A 27862-nucleotide genomic window follows, 5' to 3' on the forward strand; every position below is an offset into this window, starting at 1 on the left:
AGACAGGCTCATACAGGGACTCGCGTAACGAGAGGATTTGCGGACGGCGAGAGGAGCACCACGTGGTCTCTCTCTCTCTCGTTACGTGTGCCCTGTTCGCGTTAGCTGTGTTCCGTGTAGCGTCACCAATCAGCTCAGCAAGAAATACATTATGAGCAGGCTCTCTTACATCTTGGCCTTCCTCGATTGGCCGGTAAGGACTTGTTATGGTGGGTTTTGAGTTGTCTGTGTCATCATGTTACACTTTGCGGAATACTGGGCTGATGCTTTGTCCAACCCTAACGGAGGAAGAGGACAAAACATTTATTTGAAAAGCGTGAACGTGCGTTGCAAGAAGTATTTTGCCGAAGAAAAAGAAGAAATCTGCATCGCTGCTGATTCTTTGTACCAGCAGCTAAGTAGGATATGGTTGATCACGGCAATATACTGCTCTGTTTAAACTCTGCGCCACACGATGGCGCTACCAAAGCGGCTCCTCTAAGGTCCCTTGGCTTCTCTAAAGCCCTTTAGGCAGCGCCGAGCGCGGGAGTGGAGTGGAGGAGGGGAGAAGCGGTTGGCGCTACTATTGGAGATTGAGGTGTTTTATAGGCCCCTCAGGTCTATGCGGTATTCCGTGAGTAGCAGTACGTTCAGGTAATAACTCCCTACGTCTAGCGGTATTCCGCAAACGATAACACGATGAGGCAAACACTCCCTACATATAATGGTAATCCGTAAATGATAATATGGTCAGGCAGAAACTCCCTATTAAATAGAAAAATTTGCCATAGCGTAGACGTGCTAGCGAGAGATGTGTAAATGAACATGTAAACGCAAGGAGACGTGACGGTCAGTCAGTCATTCAATCAGCCAATTATTGGTTAATTAAAAACAGATCAGTTCCCTTTATCCCCGACACGTATCGAGTCTTTTCACCGCTCTCCCGTGCGGGCCACCATGTTTGATCACGTGACGAAGCGTCCATAGCTTGCCTCAGCCGGCCTCCACAGCATCTGTTTACAATAGCAGCGCATGACGCTGGTGCGGTTGAACAAGCCACTGTTTCGGCGTTTGTCGCCGACAATGACAGCGTGAATGGCACGAAACTTCGGCCCATACTTCAGAATACATGTAAATGGCGCATATCCATCCTTCCGAGCTCACTGCATGCACCTTGTGCAAATGCTACGAGCACTTCCGTACGGTGCGCGTACTAGAAGGCAGTGCTAGAAATCGTTTTCTAAAAACACAGTGGTACGTACTTTCAACAGCTGTATTAAATCAGGAGTACTGTCATTCGCTCATCGTTCTTTCATTTATTTATTGCTAACGGCTTGTAAGCCATAGGTTAACTTGTCATGTCATAGGTCATGTCATAAAACTTATTTTCTACGTGCTTACTCGTTACTGTGTAAATTGTATTAGGTCTATTTATTCCACGCTTTCAGCTTAAAACATCCACGTCTTTAAGTTTTGTAGTAGCGCAGAGAAAATACTAAATATCGTTCGTCGCTCGTTTACGTTGTGGCTTGGGACAGAACTGGAACTGAATTCACTGAAATTCACTGAAACTCACAGAGCATGAGTTTCAGTGAATGGAGCCGAGCGTTAGTGGAGAATATAAACAATATTTACAAGCGCGAGCGAGTGTCTATTAAATTTGCAGTGGTGTTTGACATCGTATTCTTGGGGGAACTCTGCACTTGATAAAAAAAAAAAACTACTTGCGAAATTGTCCCTCTAAAGCAAAGCCTTGGTTTGACTTACATATTATGGTTTGACATTTTATTCCGTGGTTATTGTGTAAAGAAACAAGGACGAAAGAAAACTTGGGAGGACCATAACTACGTGGCAGTAAACCAGAATTAATTAGTAGAATGCCATTAATGAATGGCGCACCTTTTTTACGATGCTGCTTCATCGAGAATGCGAAAGAATGTGGTTTGATCAGTTTTTAGCGCAAAGTTCCATGTGAGATCTAATGCCACAGTTTTTCAACAGCATATTTGGCAGATGAAGAAAGATGTGGGGCTCAGCGTCCTTAAACAGCACAGTAGGTTATGATCGCGGGTTGGGACCCCGTATTGATTTCGTCTCTTTGGTGTATCATAAAGTGCACGCGTTGAAATACACTAAACATCGCTAAAATAACTAAGTACACGAGTGTTGTTGCATTCCACCCCTATCGTAACGCGCCGGCCACGACCGTAAATCGAACCGCCGGCGCGCAGGTGACGCAGTGGATTTTGAGGCAACATATGGCCAGGCGTGGAGCAAGCGCCATCTGTTAATGCCGAGTGAACTAGCCAGTGAAAATAATCTATATCTTCGCACTGCTAACGTCACATTGATTAAAACGACACTTGGCCTCCTAGATTTGGTAATAATAGAAAACATTTACCCGTCTCTAACATAAGGGACACCAAAGGTTACTATGAAGTCAAGTTAAAGTGCTAAAGCAATGCTCTAGAAAGTCTAAGGCGTCAATATAATCGCGAACAGAGCTTTAGTAACCGAGAAATTGAGGTAAATGCAAGACACGATTTGAGACCCCCCAGCGACATTCCGGTAATAGCCCGATGACGAAGGCACTCCTCATCATAATTTATGTCACGAGTATTCAAATACTCGTATTAAAAAGATAATTTCATTAGGTTATAAAACGGAAGAAAATGCTACTTGTCTACTTCTGTTCGAGTCTAAGAAAAATTAGATTTTGACGTTACCCTTCAGTAGTACGGGTGATCGAAAGGTTTCGTTTTTGCTCGACTCAGCGTCGCGCGAGCTTTTGAGTTTCAGTTGTTTCGTTATCGCGTCGTGCTGCGCTGGTTCTGCTGGCTTGCAAAACTTGCATTTGGAACAAGCAGCGAGAATGCCACGTCCATGTGATGTCGCGGGATGCGCGAATGGTCCGCGGAACTTGGCCAAGGGCAGTTGCAGCGGCGAATCCAACGTTACTTATCATTGTGTGCCAACGAGTGAACTTCTCCGTTCGAAGTGGTTAAGTGCCGTACCTCTGCCACAGAGCGTTGGCAAAGAGCCAAAAAAATCGCATAGTGTGCTCGCTGCACTTTCGTTCAGAGGATTACGAGTTCAACGCCGACTTGCTGAAGTCGTGTGGAGTGCCTTTCAAAGCAATGTTTTCCCGTAGCGCTGTTCCGTCGGTCTTGCCTGCATTCTTCGAAGCGCAAGAACAACTGCAGGTCGAAGACGGGGCGGGGCGGTGAGTGCGGCATTTGCTTTTCATGAAGGAAAAGCTACAAATGTGCGAATATGTACAGCCATGACATACAGTTGCCGTCGTGGTAGTACGCAACGACGCCGGCAGCGCGAGCACTCATCAGCAGGTCACGGTCATCAGCGCTTAAATCGCTGAAGTCGAGCCCAGCATCGCGAGCCAATGTGTCGTTGTCAGGGTCGTCCATTGCAACGAGCGTCAAAGTTGGCGTCATAAAATAAAGAACCAGCTTATCGTCGCGCGCTCTCCCTTCCGCTAACCACCGTAGTTCCGCTTTCGCGCTGCTGTCGACTCTGTCTTGGCTTTGTTTCAGGCCGCGCGTTTGCGTTTTGCGCAGAAAAGCCGTAGCGCCGTCTGCGGGCGCCGTTTTACTCACCGACAGCGCAACGTCACTATGAGACCATGACGTCACCACTCCTCGATCGGAGGGCGGGCGATTTGAACTGCGCTAGAGGTACGCGGACGCTTCAGAACGCATTCTCTCTTAAAATAAGTCTCTTCTTCCCATGAAACAAGCGTTTCGAGGTTTCTGGGATGGTATTTCAACAGTCCAGGTTGACTTAATATTAGCCTTTAGTGTCCCTTTAAAAGAAGTACATTCATAATGAAACAATTCGTCAAGGGTTTAATCTCGCGACCTTTTTACTGTTCACCTCGTATTGAACGCAGAAATGAAGTAACCATTCTTTTCTGCATCACTAATCTGTCCTGGCTGAAGACACAAGCAGTGAATACAATTTGAAATGCGTCGTTTGTGAGGCGTGCAGGGCTCCTCTGTCGCGCTTCGCTCTGGGTACGCTGCGACGTCTGGCGGCGCCGCCGTGAAGTCCGCGCATCCCCAGTGGTACACACACAGTGACCCAAGCTCATGTCAAAGAGGTTCATTGAAGGACGGCACATACTCAGGGGCGCACATGCCCAGTGGCTCCAATTAAGGGCACATAACTAGCGATACATACCCGGTTGCACACGCCCACGTGAACGGCCGACATTTTATACTGAACTACTTTCGGGATCGGCCCGCATTACCATCGTGGTTCACACATCTGAGACTGCACTACCTTCGGGATGGACCCGCAGTTTTCGTGGGATAGCTAGATAGCCAAAAAAAACTGTACTGCCAATACGAAGGATGTTATTCATATTAAAATCAATCAATCAATCAATCAATCAATCAATCAATCAATCAATCAATCAATCAATCAATCAATCAATCAATCGAAAATTAAATTATGTGGTTTCACGTGCCAAAACTACTTTCTGATTATGAGGCACGCCGTAGTGGAGGACTCCGGAAATTTCGACCACCTGGGGTTCTTTAACGTGCACCTAAATCTAAGTGTTTTCGCCTTTCGCCTTCATCGAAATGGGGCCGCGGTGGCCGGGATTCGATCCCGCGACCTCGTGCTCAGCAGCCCAACACTATAGCCGCTGAGCAACCACGTCGGACAATCAATCAATCAATCAATCAATCAATCAATCAATCAATCAATCAATCAATCAATCAATCAATCAATCAATCAATCAATCAATCAATCAATCCGCTCTTATAGACGTGCACTTACACCGACAAACTGACGCGCGACAACGGCGTCCCATAGTGTGTCGTGGTAGGGCGGCGGCCAGTGGAACAGCGCCCCCTGGAGGTCTAAGTCCTCCAAGACGTCCTCGAGGTGCTCACACAGCTGCGTCCGGTAGCGGGTCGACGACGCGGTCTCCGAGGCCACGCCGTGCGGTGTGCCGGGCCCTGCCAGGGCCAGGTAGACGTCGCGGCGGGGGTCCCGCGCCACCGCCTGCAAATTCTTGACCGCGTCTGCGGTTCAGAGCGTGTGACTGTGTGTATACGCTCTATTCTCAAGGGATCGGATGGTAGTTATGTGCGAGTATTCTTTATCGCATTTTTTTTAATTTGCTGGAGACACCCGGCCGTACACTTATACAGAAGAAAGGTTGCTGAGCCGCGGTCTGCAAAACGAGAAAATTGTCAATGCTGTGAACGGGCATAGAAACGAATGTTTAATTAAAAATCTTATTAACCAATGTTTGGCAAATACAAAAAAAAAATGCGCTAGGAACATCTGGATCTTTAGCATCATGCTATAGAGCGGATTCATGCATAAACTACAATAACAGGCGCACATACGGACAAAGAAGCAATATAACATTTCTTTTTCATTCATGTATAGGCGGGAGATACCTTGTCTTAATTTAACTTCAACAATTAATACAGTTTGTGATCGTGTTTGAGCATAGCAAGAAAGGTTTTGCCTTGTTTTACCTGGACAGCTAGGCTCCTCAAGGCGCAAACAACACAAGATAGCCACCTTTTCCCACATACGATCCACAAGTCCAGTTTAGAAAGCAAAAGATGACCGCGATATCATGTCATGTCATTCATGCCATTCATGTCAAGTCATGATTACATCTCACGACATGCATGTCATGTCATTCATGTCATGCATGCATGTCATCATATTCTGATATATATCCAGTAAAAGAAACGACCGCGAAGGCATCACGGCGGCGTTAGAGACCAGAGTATGACATCCGATCATGCCATAAACGTCATGCATGTCCTCATTAAATCCAGTTAAGTTGAGCCAGGGTAAGAAGCGGCCACGACGACATCACGACAAGAGGATGGATGGATGGATGGACGGACGGACGAACAGCACAAGCATACAGACCCACTCGCCCACCCACCTAGCGATTGATAGATAACAGATGCAAAGTGCCTAAAGCAGGCAAAGAAGCTGCGTCGCATTATAACTACCACGAACCACACATCCTCGGCCGTTACGCCGAGCCGCATACCCTGGTAGCTGTCCCTGGGCGCCAGCCGACCCCGTCGCACGAGCGTCGCGTAGGCGCACACGAAGACGCTGCACAGGTGGCTCGGCATGTCGGCGGGGCTGTAGTCTCGCTCGGCCACCGCTTCCAGCTCGTACACGCACCACACCGCGCGGCCCGGCACGGAAGCGTACTCTGCAAATTGGCCGGCGTGAGTATGGCGAGCTTTAGATTCTGCGTATACGCCAAGTTCTATAGGGGACGCAAACGGCAGGGCTGACAAAGAGAGCTCCAAAGGAGTACAAGTGAACGCAACCCGGTCGTGGGGTTTTGCGTACGCTAAGGTCCTTTTGGGCATCCAAACTGCAAAATCTGAGATAGATAGATAGATAGATAGATAGATAGATAGATAGATAGATAGATAGATAGATAGATAGATAGATAGATAGATAGATAGATAGAGAGAGAGAGAGAGAGAGAGAGAGAGAGAGAGAGAGAGAGAGAGAGAGAGAGAGCAAGGACAGAAAAGGCAAAGAGGACAACCAGACGAGCATCCGGTTTGCTACCCTACACTGGGTGTGGAGGGAAAGGGGAATAGAAAGAGAAAAAGAGCGAGAAAGTGAGCACTGAGTGCGAAAAATCTAAAACTCCTTAATAAACGAATGGCGCGCCGTAATTTGACCGCTATCAGCGGCAAAGCCGCCCTCGTACTCTCAATCATAAATAAAGGAAATCAAAAAAGAAAAAGAAAGAAAGAAAGAAAGAAAGAAAGAAAGAAAGAAAGAAAATGACAGTTGGCGAAACTAGCCTGCTTCTTTTTTGCGTTTGATGCCTCAAATTTCTTATTTAGGCGCAGGAAACCCATCACGTAGGTTGTAGTATAGTGTTTCTGATCCACTGGAGCAAGTTTTCCAGTTGTGTATAGTTCAGTAAACCGATTCATAATTAATTAATTAATATTGGTGAACATGAAAAGGTTATCATAATTCTCCATAACGTGGAACTGTGCTTGGGAATTGCTGGATTAATACTTACAGCACTGCCATATGTGACAAATGATCTTTTTACTGCACAACAGGGAACAGTTGGCAAGAGCAAAGCTGTGCTTACGTGCTGGCTGAGGAAGTAGAATAGTTGCTGCACGAACGGCAACCAAAAAACGTGGTTATTGCCTACGAAGCCCTGTCCCGTCACACATGCATACACAAACGAAGAGAAGCTGAGAAGCTTTTGCCCTATAATTCCGCTGTGAAATCTAGCTGTTTAGTTAGTATAGGGAGCTTTAGAAGATCACGGAACGAAATCTTGTGTTCAGATTTCTGACACGTTATCCTCCCTGTTAACCTCGGAACGATTATAAGCAGCTATCTTAATTAACGCCAGTGGGCAGGCACATAGCTACACAGCTATATTACACAGCCAGATTTAGCACTTTTTCACGGAGGACAAGCGTTATTTTCCGAAGGGTTTTAAACCGAGCTTGTTAGTACGCACTTCCTTGACTTTTTTTTTAAACTGTGCGAAAAAGAAACGGGACAAGACCAGACACGCGCGAACACTGAGCTCGCGTCTATCGGGCCTTGTTTCGTTTTCTTTCGCGCAGTTTCCAAGAAAGCCTTAATACATGTACAACTCAAAAGGAAGGCCAGAAGCCTTCTTTCGTTCCTTGTGCGTTGCGCGGTATATAAGGCTTTCCCTTCATGAAATAATGTTCCGCCAACTATCCCAGGCAGCCATATACAGGGTGTCCCAGCTAACTTTATCCAGAGTTAAAGAAAATATGTGAATGCCACGTAGCAGGGCAGAACCGAGGTAATGTTGTTTGCCATCGCTTGCAGATACTCAAGTTATTTTTTTTCATTCCGCCTAATTTGATAAATAGTCTGAATTATTTAACCAACTTCTCAAACGTGTGCGCACGCACAGCGCTCGTGCCAACAGAGGCAGGGGGGCGTAGGGGGGGGGGGGGGTGGAGACGCCTATCGAGCGCTATAGAGCGTTGAACTTGCGCCCGCTTGGCTTTGTCGATTTTGTAGCTAAACGCCTATGGAGACCTTCCAAGGCTCCACGCGCGAGCCGCGCATGCGCCGTCAGCACTGTGACAGCACGACGGCGGCGGCGCCGACGGGGGGAAGGCGCCTCGAGTGTCATTTTCCTATCAAAATTTGCTATCAGTCGCAATGAAATTATCTCACCTTCCGCGGGAACTTCGGAGACGATGTCAGCAGCTGCGAAAGGCGGTTATAAATGAGAGAGAGAGAGAGAGAGAGAGAGAGAGAGAGAGAGAGAGAGAGAGAGAGCAACTTTAGTGAAAATGCCTGCAGAGTCGGTTAGGCTCCCTCCACGCAGGGAGGACAAGCTTTTACCGCGACGCGGCCACTACGTCAGTCTCGTGCATTGTGCTCCTCGAGGTCTTGGTTCCTCGCTACTTCCGCGGATCCGAGAGGGCCGCCGCCCCCTTCCTGGGGGTGCTGCCCCCCTTCTCCTCGGTTTCGCGAGGCGGTTATAAATAAACAAAAGAAAAAAAAGTTTTGCACGATTTTGCGCATCGTTCGCGGAGAATAACAAAACTGGCTTGCGTAGGAATTTTCGTTGTGCACAGAAAAAAGAAAACATGGAGGAGCAGTTTTCCCCCGTTGCTATCGGTCCAATTTAGCTTATTACGGATGTATATGCGATTGGTCTTGCACTTTATTTTAGATATCAAATGTAATTTAGACGCCTTGCTCCACCTTTAGTTGGTGGTGTGAGCTTGCTGCGCAACATGTACACGCGTATACATAGGCCAACAAAAACACCAAGGACAAAATAGGCGAAATTGCTTGTGCTTACTAGCTGAATTAAAGAAATGATAAATTAATAGCAATGAAAGTGCACAAGATAAACTGACCGCAGGTGGGATACGAACCCACGTCTCCGCGTTATATATATATATATATATATATATATATATATATATATATATATATATATATATATATATATATATATATATATATATATATATATATATATATATATATATATATATGGAGAGAGAGTGAATGAGCTGCCATGATTGCCCAGTGGCTTTGCGTTGCGGCGCTAAGCACGAGGTCACGGGATGAACTCCTGGCCGCGGCGACCGCATTTAGATGAGGGCAAAATGCGGAAATGCCCGTATACCTTTAAAGAACTTCAGGTGGTCAAAATAATCCGGAGTCCCCCACTAAGGCGTGCCTCGTCATCGGATCGTGGTTTTTGGCGCGTAAAAAATCCAGGACTTATTTTTTTTAAAGCGAGAGTGGCTTGCTCTCCTCATTCGAGAAGTTGTTGGCACGCCACTGGTAGTGAACACCCCCCTCACAAAAGTTTTCGTTCGACATAATCTGCACGAGGAACAATCTATTGCAACAGCAACCCCTCAAGCGCGTTCATAAAGACCGTGCCCTCAAAAATTAAGTGGGATGGAGAACACCATTTGTGTCTGATATAGTATAAGGCAAGAAAAAAGGTTTAAAAGAAAACATCATTTTGATGCGCTTGTTTTTCGCAGAGATAGGCTCTATAACGCGTGCCCTGGTGTGTCTTGTCCTAAACGCCCAAGTCAAGAGCTTTGGTATATACACAGCGGTACATGAACGATCCACTTTCTAAAGTCTAATGTCGGCTGCGTTTTTTTTTTTGTGCGCTACGTGCAACTTGGGACACGTTTAGAAACTAGATTTTCTGTCAGTACGTTGAAGCTAGAGTAGCTCACTCGTCGCGCGTAATTCGTGTAAATATGCATCTCACCTTGCTTTCCCGCTTGAGGTTTAGCTGCGTTGAGACGTACATCCGAGGTAAATGAGAGATAAAAAGGAAGAGGAAAGAGGAGTTGAGAACAGGTTTGAAACTGGTCAAAACACGAGTAACAGCGAAGCGTTAGGACGAGATTCTTCTTTCTTTAGTATAGTTCCTTTTTCTGTTAGAATAACTTCGCAAGTCACATACATACATACATACATACATACATACATACATACATACATACATACATACATACATACATACATACATACATACATACATACATACATACATACATACATACATACATACATACATACATACATACATACATACATACATACATACATACATACATACATACATACATACATACATACATACATACATACATACATACATACATACATACATACATACATACATACATACATACATACATACATACATACATACATACATACATACATACATACATACATACATACATACATACATACATACATACATACATACATACATACATACATACATACATACATACATACATACATACATACATACATACATACATACATACATACATACATACATACATACATACATACATACATACATACATACAGTGCCTCGCTGCCTATTGTAAATTGCTGTTCTCTCCCGAGAATGCTTAACAGTCTCGGGAGAGAACAGCAATTTACAATAGGCAGCGAGGCACTGGAAGTCGTAAGGGAATACATCTACTTAGGGCAGGTAGTGACGGCGGATCCGGATCATGAGACGGAAATAATCAGAAGAATAAGAATGGGCTGGAGTGCGTTTGGCAGGCAGTCCCAAATCATGAACAGCAGGTTGCCGTTATCCCTCAAGAGAAAAGTATATAATAGCTGTGTCTTACCAGTACTCACCTACGGGGCAGAAACCTGGAGGCTTACGAAAAGGGTTCTACTCAAATTGAGGACGACACAACGAGCTATGGAAAGAAGAATGATAGGTGTAGCGTTAAGGGATAAGAAAAGAGCAGATTGGGCGAGGGAACAAACGCGAGTTAATGACATCTTAGTTGAAATCAAGAAAAAGAAATGGGCATGGGCAGGACATGTAATGAGGAGGGAAGATAACCGATGGTCATTAAGGGTTACGGACTGGATCCCAAGGGAAGGGAAGCGTAGCAGGGGGCGGCAGAAAGTTAGGTGGGCGGATGAGATTAAGAAGTTTGCAGGGACGGCATGGCCACAATTAGTACATGACCGGGCTTGTTGGAGAAGTATGGGAGAGGCTTTTGCCCTGCAGTGGGCGTAACAAGGCTGCTGCTGCTGCTGCTGCTGCTGCTGCTGCTGATGATGATGATGATACATACATACATACATACATACATACATACATACATACATACATACATACATACATACATACATACATACATACATACATACATACATACATACATACATACATACATACATACATAGAATGGATGGATGAATGAATGGATAGATGGATGGGTGCCTTGGTGTATGGATAGATGGCTAGATGGACAAATTGACGGGTGCGTGCATACTTGAGCACGTGGCCGTATGTCATAAGCCTGTGTACCTTTCATATAAAAATTCAGCGCTGCAGCGGCGCTCAGTATGAGGAAAGGAACCAAGCAGACGAAAACCAGGTTGCCGAGCGTCGGAATGTAGCTGGAAACGCTGTAACGAGAAACGACAATATACGAAGCTGTCCAAATCGTCGCAGTATATAAACGTGTCACACAATCCAGTCAAAATTTTAATGCGTAGCATTATATGGCGGGGTTGGTCAAAAAATTTCATGCGAAGCCAGAAAACCCCTTTCACATTACAGGGCGAGAATGCGCAGTTTAAGCCCATTGTGTGCGCGCTTGATAGCTTCCATCCGGAATACAGCGAGAAACGACCCACTGCCCGGTGTGAAGTGTTTTTTTTTTTTCGAAGGGAAATGGAAGAGATAGGTGCAACGCCGTAACTGTCTCTCACAGGAGGACACTTCAACGGCACTGCACGGGGAAAGGGGTGTGAGGAGAAAAGGATGAAGGAGGGTTAATACCCCTGACACACCGGCACCCTAAAGTCCTTTAGGTAAGGGGACATCTACCGGAAAGGCGTTCAAGTGCAGTGAGACACGACAAAGGAGTATCTCCTTTACGGCAAAGTTCCTTTTCGGGAAAGGAGATCGCGCAACTACTTTTCGAGCGGAAAAGGAGTTACTCTCGCACACAGCGTGCACAACTCGTCAATAGAAGGAAACCTGCCACACAACTACGGTGCCCATAGGTATTTTTTTTTTAGCTTGCGAAAATGTTGTAATTGTTAGCGGTAATACAATTTGTCGAATAGTGAAGATTTCCTCTAGCTATACTCTCAAACGCTCGCATAACGTCGCTAATGCCGCCATGTTGAATTCCGGCAGTGTCGTCATTGTTTGCTGCGCGCATGTGGTGTGTTCACGTCGCGAGATGGAGACTGCACAATCAGCGCCCGCAGGAAATACCCAGAAGAAACCACAGTTGTTGGAATAACATATTGAATAAAACGTGTTACGCCTGCGCGCACAGAGGACGGGACGACAAAGACGTGAAAAAGGACGACAGAAACGTGGGCATCACCAGAATAAACAGCACGCACAGCAAAACACCGGCTGCACTTAGTTGCTGGACCAAGTTAAATGGCTGCTAACAACGCAAACACGCGAATAAAATAAACGACTATAAGCATTATTGGCCATCAACAATGAAAAAAATATATTTTTAGGTTCTACAGTAGCTAAGTGTAATTAAATACGCAGCTTTTTAAGAATGTTTTCTCTCTTGTGGCTTCAACAGCCAGCGCTATTTTTCTTGCGGCGTTCATCTGAGGAACTACCTAAAGAAGTTCAGTGCGGTGCCGTGTGTCATCGGCGCAACTCCTTTCTGCAAAGGGTCCTTCAGAGTAGCAAAAGGCGTTTACTGGAAAGGACTTTACTTTTGCCCGTGTGTCAGGGGTATAAGACCCATTGCCCACGGTCACAACAGGCGCGCCGGTGCAAAATATTCTACGAGCCCGTCCGGTTTCGCCGTTCACCATGCGCCATTCGTAGAAAAAGGTCCTTAAACCTAGGCGAGAAATGCCTAAGCATATAGTAAAAGGGGGATAGTAAGCAGTACGGGTCGCCCTAGTAAACACCCCACCAGTGAGGCTGGAAGGTGACTAAAGGGAAGCCAAAACGAGACGATGCGTGCACTCGTGCATTCATTACGCATGCACGCGCAGCCGTCCCCCTTCCGCGGTCTATGACGGCATCAACGCCTCGGTTATGTCGTGTCGGACATCGCACAAACAAATTAAGCGGAACCTCCCCGAACGGGAACTGTCGAAGATATGCGTAGCATGATATCGTGGTCGGCGTTGTGCGGAAAGTATATGTTCGGCGATGTAAATATGTGCATCTCTTAATTTTTCAGCTTTAATGCATAAAAAGGCAGTTCGTTAAAGTAAAGGGAACAGTGCACTTTTACAGCAAGTTTGACCACGCCTATCTCAAAACTGGTGATAGTTTCAAAATTAGTTCCAAGCGGATGAGCGATATGAAATCACTGGCCTCAATTCGCGTATCGCTATGTCTGCGCTAAAGTAATTAGTTGAAGATCTAATTAGTGTATTTTTCCTTATTTGTCAATTGTGCGTGCTAATTTCTGGTGCATGTAATATATATCTCTTCGAGTGTTCCAGCTCACTAAGCAGATTTGTGTTAAACGCCAGAGGCGATCTTTAAAAATCTTGTATTCAGTAGAAAATTAACCACAGTGCACTATACTCCTGTAAAGGGTGCACCGCCGCATATCTAAACATGATGAGACAAAGCCACCGTGCGGCACACTTTTGAGAAATGGAGGGAGTTCGCTTGGACTAAGCAGGCTTCGCGCGAGGTGATTGTGTCCGGAAGGCGGCTTCACCGATACCTACAAGAAGACAGAATTAGTCGCAAAGTAGGTAGAATTAATGATATAGTCGTAATTAGCGCCAATACGACGGAAAATTAGCTGCATTTCACAATAGACTTCACCGGAATCGTCTCAGCTGGCCTCCAGGTAAAAAATAGAAGGAACAAGAAAAAGAAAAAAAATGAATAAGAAAGAAAGAAAGAGAGAAAGAAAAAAAGAAAGAAAAGCTCCAACGAAGTTTCGACGCTGAAGAAGACAAGGTTGGATGTAATTGCGCGTGAAATAGCAAATGAGTGAATAATTATCATGAAGAAAGACAGCCAGAGACGAAATAAGGAGATATATTTAACATTAATTCGTAAACTCATTTGAACCACGATGTACGTCGACCTTGTCTTCTTTAGCGTTGACATTTGGTAAGCACTTTCTTTCTTTTCTTCTTTCCTTATTTCTGTATATTTTATTGTTTTGCAAAAGTGATTGTCCTCTTCTTCCTGCACAAGTAGCTAACAAGTGCAGTTGTACTAAACGCCATGCAGCATTTTTTGGCGGTGATATGATCGAGGGAGGGCCGCGAAGTATAGCTCATTTTAACGAGGATATTGTTATATCGGAAAACAATTGTTTACAGTATCACAGGAACTCTTTTAAAACGCAATAAAAAGAAACCGTGGAAAGAAACTAAAAAAATACGTTCCTGTAGATGATCTCGCCACCAACAGCTTGATGCCAGCCGATATAGATACTGAAGCAGGTGGAATGCCGTTAGTTTCAAATTGCAAAAAAAAAAAAAAAAAACGTGTATCGCGTGAAGCGTCATAAGATGCGGCAATCAGTTACACTGTTGTTTCGCTCCACGCGAAACAACAGTGTAAAACCTAAAATCAGTGCTTAACACGTTCTTCTAAATACTAGATTTAGAATACGAACAAACTAAAATAAACAACAACAAAGGGTCTGCGTGCCGCCAAGCGATAACAGGATATCACATGTAGCAATAAACTTTTGGACGAATTCCTTCAACGTTACAGCGGGGGTTCAAGTCGCGTTCACGGCAATGGATAAAACAGTTGACAGAAACAGTAGTCACCTGTAACCAGCTTACCTTAATCCTTCAACAATATCAGAAAATAAAAATATAAAGAAGAGAGAAGCATTAGGTTCAACAAAAGTTGGTGTACAAGTCCACTGAACGTTTTAAATAGCTGATCTAGTTAAGAGAAGATTTCAGCTCGTCGTCAACTCAGGTTTTCCTGTTCAAACGCATGTGAGATGTAGAAATACTGTCATTAGGCAATCGTTGAATAGATTCGATTGAAATTTGGGGCATTTACTAGAGAAAACCTAATGATGTGGACTGTTGAACCTATATTTTGATTTAAGGCATCAAAGTTGTTTTTTAAATTGCCCAAGACCGTCGTTTGAAAACGTTGATGAACAAAATGTTCAAACCTGTAACTCTGCATCAAGAAGAGATATGTGTTCTATAAACTGCATGTGTTCGAGGACCTAATGCGGTCCAATTTGACGTGTGAGGTTGCAGTTTATGTGGAATTGTTGCAATGTTTACGAGACTGTTGCAGAAGTCCTGGTCACTAAATAGTGGCGTATATATACGTATGTGTGCGTGTGAATGCAAAGAATGGAGACAGAGAGGCTCAAATTTTGTTAATCACGACCATATAAAGCCAAGAAAAGCGTGGGGCAATTATCTGTGGCAGAAATTGAAATGTAGAAAATAATGAAGAAAAGAGAAATGAAAGTGGTCGAAAAGCTAACTTGTCGCCAAACCCACAACCTTCGCATTACGCTTGCGCTGCACTAACAACTGTGCTACAGCGGCGGCCATAAATAAGTCCACTAACTTGGGTATCACCCGCCGTGGTTGCTCAGTGGCTATGGTGTTAGGCTGCTGAGCACGAGGTTGCGGCATCGAATCCCGGCCATGGCGGCCGCATTTCGATGGGGGCTAAATGCGAAAACACCCGTGTATTTAGATGCACGTTAAAGAACCCCAGGTGGTCGAAATTTCCGGAGTCCTCCACTACGGCGTGCCTCATAATCAGAAAGTGGTTTTGGCTCGTAAAACCCCATAATTTAATTTTTTTTAAAACTTGGGTATCTTACGTGTACTAGATCCAGCCCTGGGATTGGTAGCCAGCGCCACTAAGAGCCATGGCGGATGGATGTGGAACACCCCTGTCTTTTGTCCAATGGCGTCGCGTAAAACGTGAAATTAGGAGAGCAGGCACCTAGCTGATAAACCCTCGTATGCTACTTAATGATGAGCTTCGTGTGCGCGCTGCAATTAAAAAAAAGAATCTGAGGAACTAATCACTCAAAGAATACTAGATCTGGTCCGAGAAACCTTTGCGGTTTAATTATATAGCACCCACTTTGCCTATATGGCATGGATAAACATATAGCATACATATACATAAGTATACACGGAACATCACGGCGACGGCGAATTGCGATATAATTGCTATCGCAATAAAATGTACACACGTGGCTCTCGTGATAAAGCCATGCGCAAGCCCCAGCATGTGCAGGTAGCACTGTGTTCAATTGGGCTGGTTGGTTCATCTTTAGAACAAAAACAGGAACAGCGCAACACAGGACGAGCGGACGAGCGCTCTGTCTTGTTTACTCGCTCTTCCTGTGTTGCGCTGTTCCTGTTTTTATTCTAAAGGTAGCATTGTGTATCGATTTGAACGATGACCGGCGCTGCGATTCGCTGGGGAAAATGTGCAGTGGAGAAAAACGAACTTGCGAATTTGGAAAGCTATCTATTCGCTGAGAATCTTGTCTTCGTGCTACAGTGGAGTCGATGACATATTTCGCCTTTAACGAAATCTTCTGAGTGGCCGCTTTCAGTTGGGCTAGTTGGTTGGGTATTGTGTGGAGTATTTTAGCGTCCGTGTCTGTCCTGCTCTGCGATACAAAGAAGGCACTGCTAGGCAGACAACATAGACACAAAGTGATAAAGAAAACTCTCACCTGTATCACTGCTACCTGTTCCTGTGTGTGAGAGAGAGAGAGAGAGAGAGAGAGAGAGAGAGAGAGAGAGAGAGAGAGAGAGAGAGAGAGAGAGAGGGGAGAGGAGGGAAATAAAAATCAATGTGCGCCCGCTTTTATTCAAGCTCTTCGAGATGAAATCGCAGCCGTGGCCACTTCATCTGGATGTACGCATATATAAGCGTAACATGTTGCCATGTACTTACGCGAGCCAGGTACTGATTTCCGGAAAAGTTAGAGACAGGGGAACAGAGGAAAATTAGCGTCTCCACAATGCAGGTACACAACCTACATTATCTATTATGTGGCTAATGTGTTTAATGAAAATTAAATAAAACGTGAGGTGTTACGTGACAATATCACGTTTTTATTATAAGGCAAGCCGTAGTGGGGAAAACCCGATTAATTTTGACCGCCTGAGGTTTTTTTAAAAAAGAAAACTGTGCCTAAATCTAAGTACACTAGCGCTTTGTTTTATTTCACCCCAATCGAAATGCGGCCGTCGCGGCCTGAATCGAACTCACAGCCTCACGCTCAGCAGCGCAACGCCATAACCGTTGATACTACATACGATGGTCGTTGCTAAAGTGTATGCAGCCAAAGTTCACCGAATCACTTAAAAGTGCACTGAAAATTCACCGACGATTACGATACTTCCTAGTGCGAAATTGGAGCGCACCTCTATACGTGTTTTCCTTTCACGATATATTGGCTGGCGCGGGCAATCTGTCTCGTGCGGCGCGTTGCAAACGGAGCGAAGTGTGACGCGACTGCCTCGCTAATCGGGAGACCGCGAGACGCAGCGCGTGTGTGACGAGCGTAGGCGCGATTCACAGCAGCCGCCGCAGACAGACCTCCCAGACGACGCGCGCTACTCTGGCGCCACCTCGTAGCTATCGTCGCCGCACTAAGCCTTCCTTCTCACGCTTTTGCCATACCCTCCTCCTCCGCTTTCCTCCTCGCGTATTTCGTCCCCCGCTGCGTCCAGCGTTCGCTCTTTTCATCCTTCGCTGTGCTCGTTCTCTCGGATACGCAGACGCCCGCCGCAGGAACAGGCGCCCATAGGAGCTGCGCTCCAAAAGAAACATCAAATGCGTTTAGACTGATAAAGTATTCTCCCAGAAGCATTATCATCATAGATTTTGCGGAAACATATTGATTATTAGAAATGCGAAATGGAAAGCCAAACTGTTATTTTGCCTTCTAAAGTTGTACCCGAGTATAGGCCAGAGCAGACGCTATGAAAATTCAAGACGTTACGGCGGGTTGGATCGAAAACTTCACTGCGGCGTCACCATCCATGCACCTTTCGTTTTTGGCGTTTTTTTCTCGCTTACCAAGCCTCCTCTCACGGTAGCTCACGGTGAGTATTTTTAGCATTGTAGAAAAATAACAAATGACGTAAAAAATATGCCGGCCGTGATGTGTTTCCGACTCTCGTAGATGCTTCCGGCGCCTGCAGTAAGCAAAAACATGGCTTCCGAGATTTCCTTACTCCGATGGCGCCGCCGCAGGGGCGCGGATTTAGACCGCGCCGATTTACTTATATAGCCGAACTTATTCTTTTTTTTTTTCTTTCCGTTAGTGTGCCGTATTTCGTTTATACGAACGTCAGGGTACCTCTGAAAAGTGTTCGCGAGCGGAAGGTTTCAAAGTATGACGACGCACTCTAGGTTGTTGCATCTTGTTGCTATTGTATGTTGTTGGCTATTATATGAAGCAAGTCACGTTTCATAATTAGTTAAAATTAATCAACTAACTTAGCAAGCATTAACGTGACAAATTTTCCATTCAGAAATCTATTAGCTCGTTCTAGGAAACATCTATAATTTAACATGTTCTAACTTCCTATGCTGGTTACTTAGTATTTTGGCCACGGCGGCAGCATTTCGATGGAGACGAAATGCGAAAGCACCCGTGTACTTAGATTTAAGTGCAGGTTAAAGAACCCCAGGTGGTCGAAATTTCCGGAGTCCTCCACTACGGCGTGCCTGATAATAACAAGGTGATTTTGACACGTAAAACTGCACAATTTAATTTGTGATTACTTAGTATTTTTTCCTCCGTTCTTTCCTATTGTGTGTAGTGGCTTTGGTGTAGCACTGCTAAGCCCGAAGTCGTGGGATCAAATAACGGTCGTGACCGCCGCATTTTGATGGGAGCGAAGTTACAGAAACGCCCTTGTAGCGTGCATTAGATGCACATTCAAGAAGCCCAGGTGGTCTAAATGATTTCGGAGTGCCCCAATTCGGAGTGCCCCACTTATGAGTACCCCACTCGTAATAATATTGTAGTTTCAGCACGTAAAACCTCAGAATTTAGTTTTCTTTATCGAACAAACTGCAAGTCTTGTGATTTAAAATTTTGCCATAAAGCTAATGCTTGCGAATTTGGTTAAATAATATTGACTAACTAGGCAGTTAATCAGAATACATAAAGAATTGTGGCTAGCTCCACGAATAAACAACAACATGCATTTGGTAGCGCCCACTTTCAGTGCTTTGGCAAACTTTTAAACATGGGATAAAGTTGGCTAGTTGATGTTTTAGCAGTGCGGAGAAAGCGCATAGTTGAGTATAAAGTAGAGAAGAAGCGCAAGTAGCGACGTCTTGCGTCAGAGGAGGTTGGTTTGCCGAGGCTAGCTGCCTCAGGTCATGATCCCTTCTGGTACGTACTTTTTCCCTCCGTGGTAAAATAGCCCTCCAAGTTACCGGATGAACTTTAAAAAAAAAAACGTACCCTTTGAAACTTGGAGGTGGCTGGTGCCTTTGCGCCATCAATGCTCCAGCCGTCTTTTACTATTCTCCAATGCCAAGATTCTTCAACTTTTTCTCTCGCAGTCGAGTGATAGCACGAAAGGACTGGACAAACAAGAAATACAAACGACAAAGGGCTGACCTTCGTTCCTCCCACGTCGTTCAGATTGGTGGCCAACTACCTGTCCGAGGCGCGCCGATGAATAACTCACTGCAAACACTGACGCGAGGCTTGACCCAATGGAATATTCATTATTCTTGGCTGCCGCCACCATGAGTTGGCCACCGATCTGAACAAAACGGGACGCCCAAAGCTCAGCGCTCTGCCGCTTGTGTTCTTGTTTGTCCAGTGCTTTCGTGGTGTATTCTACTCCGGTGGCTATAGCACACGTTGACGTTCTGGTTCACCTATCCTCTATCATCGTTCAAGGCCGGGTACCTCGCGCACAATAACTGCGTCTTAATTCTCAACGTCACTTCTGAAGAGTTATTGCACGTGTCATAAGCGAGAAGAAAGGGGGTTAGCCAAGGGGCCCGATTTTTATTAGTCATATCATAAGAAGCCAACAAACACTGACACCAAGGACAACATAGGGGAAATTGCTTGTGCTTAATAAAATGACATAAATCAGCGTTTCCCCACCCATGAAGGTGGATGTGGAAACGGCGCCGCGGTAGCTCAATTGGTAGAGCATCGCACGCGAAATGCGAAGGTTGTGGGATCGTTCCCCACCTGCGGCAAGTTGTTTTTTCATCAACTTTCATTTCCACTAATTTATCGTTTCTTTATTTCATTTTATTAAGCACAAGTAATTTCCCATATGTTGTCCTTGGTGTCGGTGTTTGTTGGCTTCTTATGATGTACCCGCGTTATCGACATTCGTGGTGTCCGAGCGCAATTGAAGACGGACAGAGGCAGACACAGGCCAAGCGCTCTCGGTCTACGTCTGTCTTCGCCTGCGCTTCGGAAGTATGAATATCAGTAGCACGAATTTATGTCAGTAGTATTAACTTGACAACATCAATACATAAATAATAACATAACATAAATAACAAAAAATAGAGAAAAGGGAAAATAAATCTAGCCAAGCTGTCCAGCTTTCTCTGCTGAAGATTCCGGTTCGATCGAATTCCCGCTTTTGTCAAACGTGCTCTCTCTGAGCGTACTACTCCTGGCAAGACAAATGTTATAACGAATACTTCACTCACGTATGATGCGTTGGTGGACAGACGGCGTGTTTGAGCCTAAAAAAAAAAAGATATGATTGCGGATTCACAGTAAACTACTACTGCGTGCTAATATATTTTTGCATGAGCATTGTTTAGAATTTGCAATCCCACATTGTCAACGCTGAGCATGAGTCAAATAGCCTCCAAGAAACAACTCTGGCAGAAATTAACTAGCGGTCTGGCGTTTGGAACGAACAAGCGCCTGACCGTACAGTGGGTATCAAAAGTTTGCCGACTGCAAAATTTATTTATTTATTTATTTATTTATCTATTTATTTAGCATACTTATAGGGCCTGAGGGCATTACGGAAAGGAGGGATATAACAAATAACGAATCCAAGAACAGTTTGTGACCATGATGTAGTCAGCAAAACCGTGAAATAGTATACCTTGTTCGTATGTACTGTAGTGCAAGGTAGATATCCGAATATTTATTTATTTATTTATTTATTTAGCTATTTGTTTGCATCAGGAAGATGCGGGATGGCCCAGGCAAAAAGTGAAGGAAACCTCGCTTGAAGGAAACCTGAGCCCGCCTTGTACATGGCATACAGCAAACGCAAACGCTAAAAAATATGGCTATGCAACAACAACAACAACAACAACAACAACAACAACAACAACAACAACAACAACAACAACAACAACAACAACAACAACAACAACAACAACAACAACAATAATAATAATAATAATAATAATAATAATAATAATAATAATAATAACATGAGTACAGAACTACGTAGACAAAGGAAGTCATAAAAAATACATTCTTACAACACTCATCCTACAGACTTCATCAATAGTTCAATGCATATATCAGGGTGCCGAATATAACGAACCCAGATAATGCTAATTATTCTACACATCTGACTCGCGCAACTTGCTGACCGATACTCGGGTAAAACAACTCCCTCCTAACGAACTGCGCATTGAATATACATCGAACTCGGAGCGCATCACCGAAAGCCTCGGGATTCACGTCTGCGATGGACGTGCTGCGCAGGTACGGACATTACTGAGTGAAGGGGACTGGTGCAGGTTTACACAATTTCACGCATTGAGAGCGCCATTCTTAGTGATGCCGAGGCACAAAAGAAGGTAATAAAGGAAGCCCTAGTTTTAGCGAATTCGCTTTATTCGAAATATCTCATTATTCGAATTTTTTCGCGTTCCCACGTCACAAATTAAAAATTTCCTATAGCTTTTTCGATCTTTAACGAAATACTGATCGTAACGAAGTCAATTTCCGGTCCCAATGGCTTCGTTACAACGAGGATTCACTGCATTGTCTAACACGCAGTTTCTTCTTCCTGGCTTCATTTTCTCCATTGAAGGTAACACATCCGCATTTAACGAAAGCATCATCAAATTTCGTTTGTGTGTGTTATGCGCTAGTACAGTTATATCCAAAACACCTGATATGTCAAACTATTTTAGGCGGACAAGCCTGCTGTCCGCTAAAACTAGGTTTGATGTAATCCCGCAGTCCATGAACTCCTGCGCCGAGCGCACGATAAACCTTTTCATTTGGTAAAATGGAATTGTTGCCAGATATGCCGAGGATTATCGTGTTATCGTGTATGGGCTAAAACGGGTAAATAGCGCGGTCAAAATTACTACATATAGTGTTGTTGCATGTGCTTGCGTCCCTCAGTTCCACAAGCAGCGCCCTTCGCCATGCAGTACCGCCAACTGGCTAAATTTGCATAATGCCCTGCCGTACTCCGTGACCAATATTCTGTAATCAACGTAACATTTAAAACCCGTATTTTTCGAATACTCATACTTGATTCGAGACGGAAATTTCTCCATTACACCCTGGTGAACATACTAATTACACGCTTACCGGTTATTTCCACGGTTGTGTCATCTGTAAGGAAAGTAAAGAAACAATTTGTCACCGCGGTCATCATAGCAAGCTGGAAAATTTCTCTTATGCTTTCTCTTGTTTCATTGTTCGCTTAATATTGCTGGAACCATATACGTGCAGTGTAACTTCGCAGCCGTGATCATGAACTAGCGTACGTGCAACCTTTTGTTAGAGAAAGAGGGTTATGATCGAGTGTTGACGGTGTGGACTGAGGTCATGAGTATATAAATAGTCTGTCGGATGAGGAGAGAGAGAGAGAGAGAGAGAGAGAGAGAGAGAGAGAGAGAGAGAAAGGGCTTTCAAAGCCACGAGTCAAGCCCCGCGATGAGCAGTAACGCGAGAAATGCACGAACTGCTCTACAACTGGATTTGCAGTCTGGCCGAGAACCCAGTAGTATGCGTCTTCAGGAAACGGTTAGCTGCCGATTTTGGACAGAGAATCAGCGAGCGTTTGCCGTTCGCGCGTGCACAAGCACGAAGAACGTGGCGCACTGCTACTTCTGGCATGTTCCAGGAGAGAAGTCGATCGGCAAGTTTAAGTAGATGTGTGTGTCGGTTGGTAAATTGTTTGAGTTATGAAAGGGACGTCAATGCATTGATGAGGATTAGTGTAGAGAACTGATAGATTTTGTTTAAGCGAATAGCTTTATTTGCCTCTTTCGGCAATTTGGTTGGCGGCGGCGGCTTATAGTCGGTGGTCGGACTTTCAATAAAAAAAAAACAACAAAGAAAAAACAGAGGCACTGAGGGAAAAGGCGTGTGCTGTCGCGAAACCAAGTTGCGGGGAGGGTCGGAAAGGAGAAGAAGTGGTGGAAGGGGGGAGGGGCTGTTCGTTCATTTTTGGCTATTTGCTTACTTTGACAATCATGGTCGATGGTTTCTACAATTTTTTTTAATTTATCGCTTTCGCCGTGTAACCGGTTGCATCTCTCCTAGTGAACCACGCGTGCATACACAATCGCATCGATCGAATTTGCACGTGCAATGCTCGTTAATAGGGGCAAACAAAGAAGGTAGACCACCATTCACGCGCCATAAGAAGGGCGATAACGTCGAGCACTACGCCTGGCGACAGAGATGGCATCAAAATAGTGAATGGAGCGTTAATTGCTATCGTTAGACGTTCCAATAGGTCCAACTTTTTGAATACTATGTGTAGCTCAAACAAGACGAGTATGCGAGAAGAGCACGAGAAGACAAGGACACGGTGCTATATTAGGGGATATGTTTGTTCGTACGCTGTTTTGGTGTCCTCGTCTTGTTTGCGTTGCAAGCATTTCAAGAAGGCATACCAACAAGCTGGCAATTCGACGCCAGTTGAGTACTTTTAGAATTTATACTACGTATTTATGACGTAGTAGTTCTGCGTAAACACGCAGGGTGGAGAGAATTAATAAAGGAAAATTTTCCCCTTTATTAACTATGCATTTATTTTTATTTGTTATCTCTTTATTGTTTTAGTATTTTGACTTTCCTAAAAGCCCGTTATACTGGAAATTGGGGTGGAGGTGAGGTTGACGGAACATTGCAATAAGGTTAACAAACAAATAACTAATACGCAATGCAAATAAAATATTGCGCACCAGAATGCTACAACAGAACTCATTAGAAAAAAAAAAACTTACTACGTTAATAACCGATATTAGATATATAAAGAACATTGTGTAGAAACAATAAGATAACTCTTGTAGAAAGCGAACGAGAAAGAAAGTAGCAGCGTTTACGGCTATGGATGATTGGTTAACAAATCAGTCAACGCATTTCGAGAGAAAAAAAAAGGGGGGGGGGGCGCTGGATCACTTATAGCATACTTGCCAACTCTCCCGAAATTGTCGTGAAGTATGCGAATTTGGGCTCGTTCTACAATTTTTCGAATGTTGCGTTGAGTTGCGCGAAAAGTAGATTCCGCTTGGGAAAAAAAAAAGGTTTTGAAGGTGCCATATTGATGGGAGGCGTTGTTATCTCGCAAAAACTAATGTACGTACTTGCTACGTACTTGCTTCAAGCAAGCTTATTCATCTTAAGCACGCGAAGTCGGCAATGTAGCAAAGCGCCTGGAAATGAATGTGGACCGACAATACACGCGTCGCTTTTGAGTCTCCACTGTTCCGAGTTTGTTGCTTCTAGTCTGGTGCGTCTGAAAGTACAAATTGTCGTTATTAAAATGTATATGTGTCCCACAAAAGGTGTGTGTGTGTGTGCACAGGGCAAACTAAAATAAAAACACACATGCGTGCAACTCCTCTCCCTCGCGCATCCTTCGTGCTATCAGTGCTGATCGGCCTGTTCGAAGCGTAAGTGTAAGCAACAATCGATGGCTATGTAAAATGGTAAACTAAGCTTTAGATGGAGATAGCTTGAGGCAGATCGTTAAATAAACAGCACAGTCATGTAGGGAACAGCTAGTACTTTGGTTAAGATTTACTTCCGATGTTGTTCGTGGCATTATAGGTACATGCTTCTTACCTGTTTCGGTTGTGAATAGGGGCAACCCATTTAAAACGCCTGAAAGTAAAAGAACACTCATGCAGCATTGAAATGTGCGGGCAGAAGGGAACGCTTTCAACTGTGCGTTTCTTTCTTTACTTAATAAAAGTAAAAATATATCGCCGTTTTTGAATGGATTAGGTTTTTGAAGTTCCTGAAGGAGGGGCGGGGGGGGGGGGGAAGTAAAACTGTACATCTATCTTCCCGCTACTCCGATGATGATGATGTAGGTTTTTTTTTTTTTTTGGCGCAATGGCCAGGGATGGGCCAAAGAGCGCCTCGGCGCTACTCCAAACGATATCAGCTCCATACAACGCTCAAGCTCTATTCAGTCACTGACATGGAGACAATGACACGCACAGTTCACGATGAGAGGTGCTAAAGTGTCGGTAGCAAGTCCTCTGCTTTGACGTTCTTCCGGTGTTTCTCTATACGGCTTATGAACGCCCGGCATCACAGCACTGCGCTACGCGGCGCAGACAGCTAGCGCCACCTGAACACGAGCGAAGACTTCAGTCACAGCTCAAGTCAAGGCCGCATTGATCCCCACAGCCACTGAGCATGTTTATGTGAGAAATTTGAACGGGGGAACCGACATAAATGTCAAGGTGAACGTCAGCGCCCGCTTTACGTGTGGCCTTGTCAAATCCATCCGTCCTTTAGCGCTAAAATACGTTCATCACCGTGCCCCAAAACCAACTGCAGTCTACACACAAGATATTGTATAAAATAATGTTTCATTGCGTTAGTATTAGGGAAAATACCCGCGAATACACGCATAGTGCCTGGAGCGGCCAGTCGCGCGGCAATTTTTCGTGTATCCGCGGCTTCTTTCATGCTTGGAAAAACACTTTTATGTAGCAGGTATTGACCTATAGAAAGCCGCATCTGGATTTTTGTTTCATGCTGCTCTACAATTTTTTTATTGACACTTTTTATCTAATTATAATATTTCAGAAGCTGATTAATTAGTTAAGACTGATTATGTAATTAGGCGGAATGCAGCAAATTATCTGAGTATCCCCAAGCGACGGCAAAACAACGTTACGTTGCTTCCGTCCACTTACACGGCACTTGCGTATTTTTGAAGTTTGGCTCAAGTTAAGTGAAAGAGCCTATATTAGTGGTACTGGTCACCACGGTAGAGCACGAAAGAAAAAAAAGAAAACTACCGGCATCTAAGCTGTAGAGCTCATACGTACTACAGCCTACACCCCACTACCTTCTTTATTTCCTTCGTTGTTCCTTGCTGTGCGCGTCCCCTGGCATCGCAGGAGATGTGGGTGCTGCTATTGCATACAATTCTCAGCAACACATTAGTAGAAATTATTTATAGAGCAAATATCACTCATTCGGCGATCATAGACACGAGCCTTCATCTGTCCGGAGGCAACGATATGACCTAATAATTTCACTAGGCAAGTTAATACAACATTCATTGCACACAAAAAATTCATAATTGCAGATTCCTAATTGCATAGCATTACAGTAGATACAAAATAAATAAGAAGCGTAATACTGCAATAACGACCGCAATAAATGTCATGTTGTTCTTTCCCGCCCGACGGCTCCTCCTCCACGTCACGCCGGCGTCCGGCCGCTTACGCTGCAAAATAATTTACACCCTTAAAAGTGAAAGGGTGTAAATGTGTCTATAACTCACACCATTAGGTTGCCAGCGGTATATAAATCACACCCTAGGGGTGTGAGTTATTGACACATTTACACCCCTTTTTCACTTTTAAGGATGTATATTATTTTACATTGTATAGGCCTACACCCCGGCCGGCTCGATTCGCGTCCGGTCGCCGCGCGCCGACAGCTTTAGTATTTAGTTCACTTTCTAAGTTTTCGTGTCATCTACCGTCTGTTTCACCGCCAGCGCGAGGATGATAGATCATCGCCAGATCTATATAGCTCACTTTGAAGCCTTGTTGGCCTGACTCCTCTCAGCAGGTTCCAAAACTGTTCAAATATATCCTATAAGGGGGAAAGTTGAGCTCACGTGATACGACGCGTTCCCTACGCTCGTCTTCAGAGAGGACGTCGCGGTTCCCCGTCGGAGGCTGTGCTTTCATCGACGCCATTGCCGACTACGTGTTCTTGTTCTCGTTGGTCGAGAAATAGCACTCACCCACTACGGGGTATCGACCAGCATGAGGATGGTTTTAGTGATGATGATGGAGATATGGCGGTCTCGGGAACGATTTTAACATAGCAATCGTGGGGGATCGGCCAGGAAATTGGCAGAATAAAAAATCACTCATTTATTTATTGAATCAATCACTTATTTACCATGCCCAGAAACAACCATGCGGTCTAAGTGCTGACGCACGCTTAGATTAAAACAATACGGCAGGGGAATATAAATAAAACAGAAACAACGAACAAAAAGAATAATCTTGAAAAGGCGAGTGCACATAAATCAAGGCGTAAGGCGAATACAAATGAAAAAAAGGAGAAGAAGGGCAGGTAAACATTATGTGATTGCAACATCTAGCATGCAACATCTCATCTCCCGCATCTCAGTTTTCCTTGGAACAACAAATGGTCCTATACTCTAGAAAAATTGCAGTAACGATTAGAAGACTACGGTGCCGAGTCCCCCCACTGAACTTCTACCTCCGCAGGTCTGGTCTGGCTATATCGCCCGTGTGCCCTTTATGTAATGAGAGTGAATCTCTGGAACATTTCTTTTTGATATGCTGCCGTTTCATTATTCAACGGAAAATATTTTTAGAAGAACCCTTCCAAAAGCTTGGCTTGAATTGGACTCT

At 44.5% G+C, this 27862-nt stretch overlaps 1 protein-coding gene across 1 annotated transcript in view; it reads right to left on the minus strand.

Annotated features, from left to right (window-relative positions):
- LOC142588916 (uncharacterized) overlaps positions 1-27172 on the minus strand; it is a 39787-nt gene extending 12615 nt beyond the window's left edge. The window contains exons 1-3 of the mRNA XM_075700727.1: positions 27091-27172; positions 6032-6202; positions 4783-5030 (exon numbers count right to left, since the gene is read on the minus strand). Coding sequence (XP_075556842.1) covers positions 4783-5030; positions 6032-6202; positions 27091-27172 — 501 coding nt within the window. The remainder of the gene's footprint in view (positions 1-4782; positions 5031-6031; positions 6203-27090) is intronic.
- Positions 27173-27862: the final 690 nt, after the last annotated feature.

This window comes from Dermacentor variabilis, chromosome 7 (assembly GCF_050947875.1).
Source record: "Dermacentor variabilis isolate Ectoservices chromosome 7, ASM5094787v1, whole genome shotgun sequence".
NCBI classification, from domain to species: Eukaryota; Metazoa; Arthropoda; class Arachnida; order Ixodida; family Ixodidae; genus Dermacentor; species Dermacentor variabilis.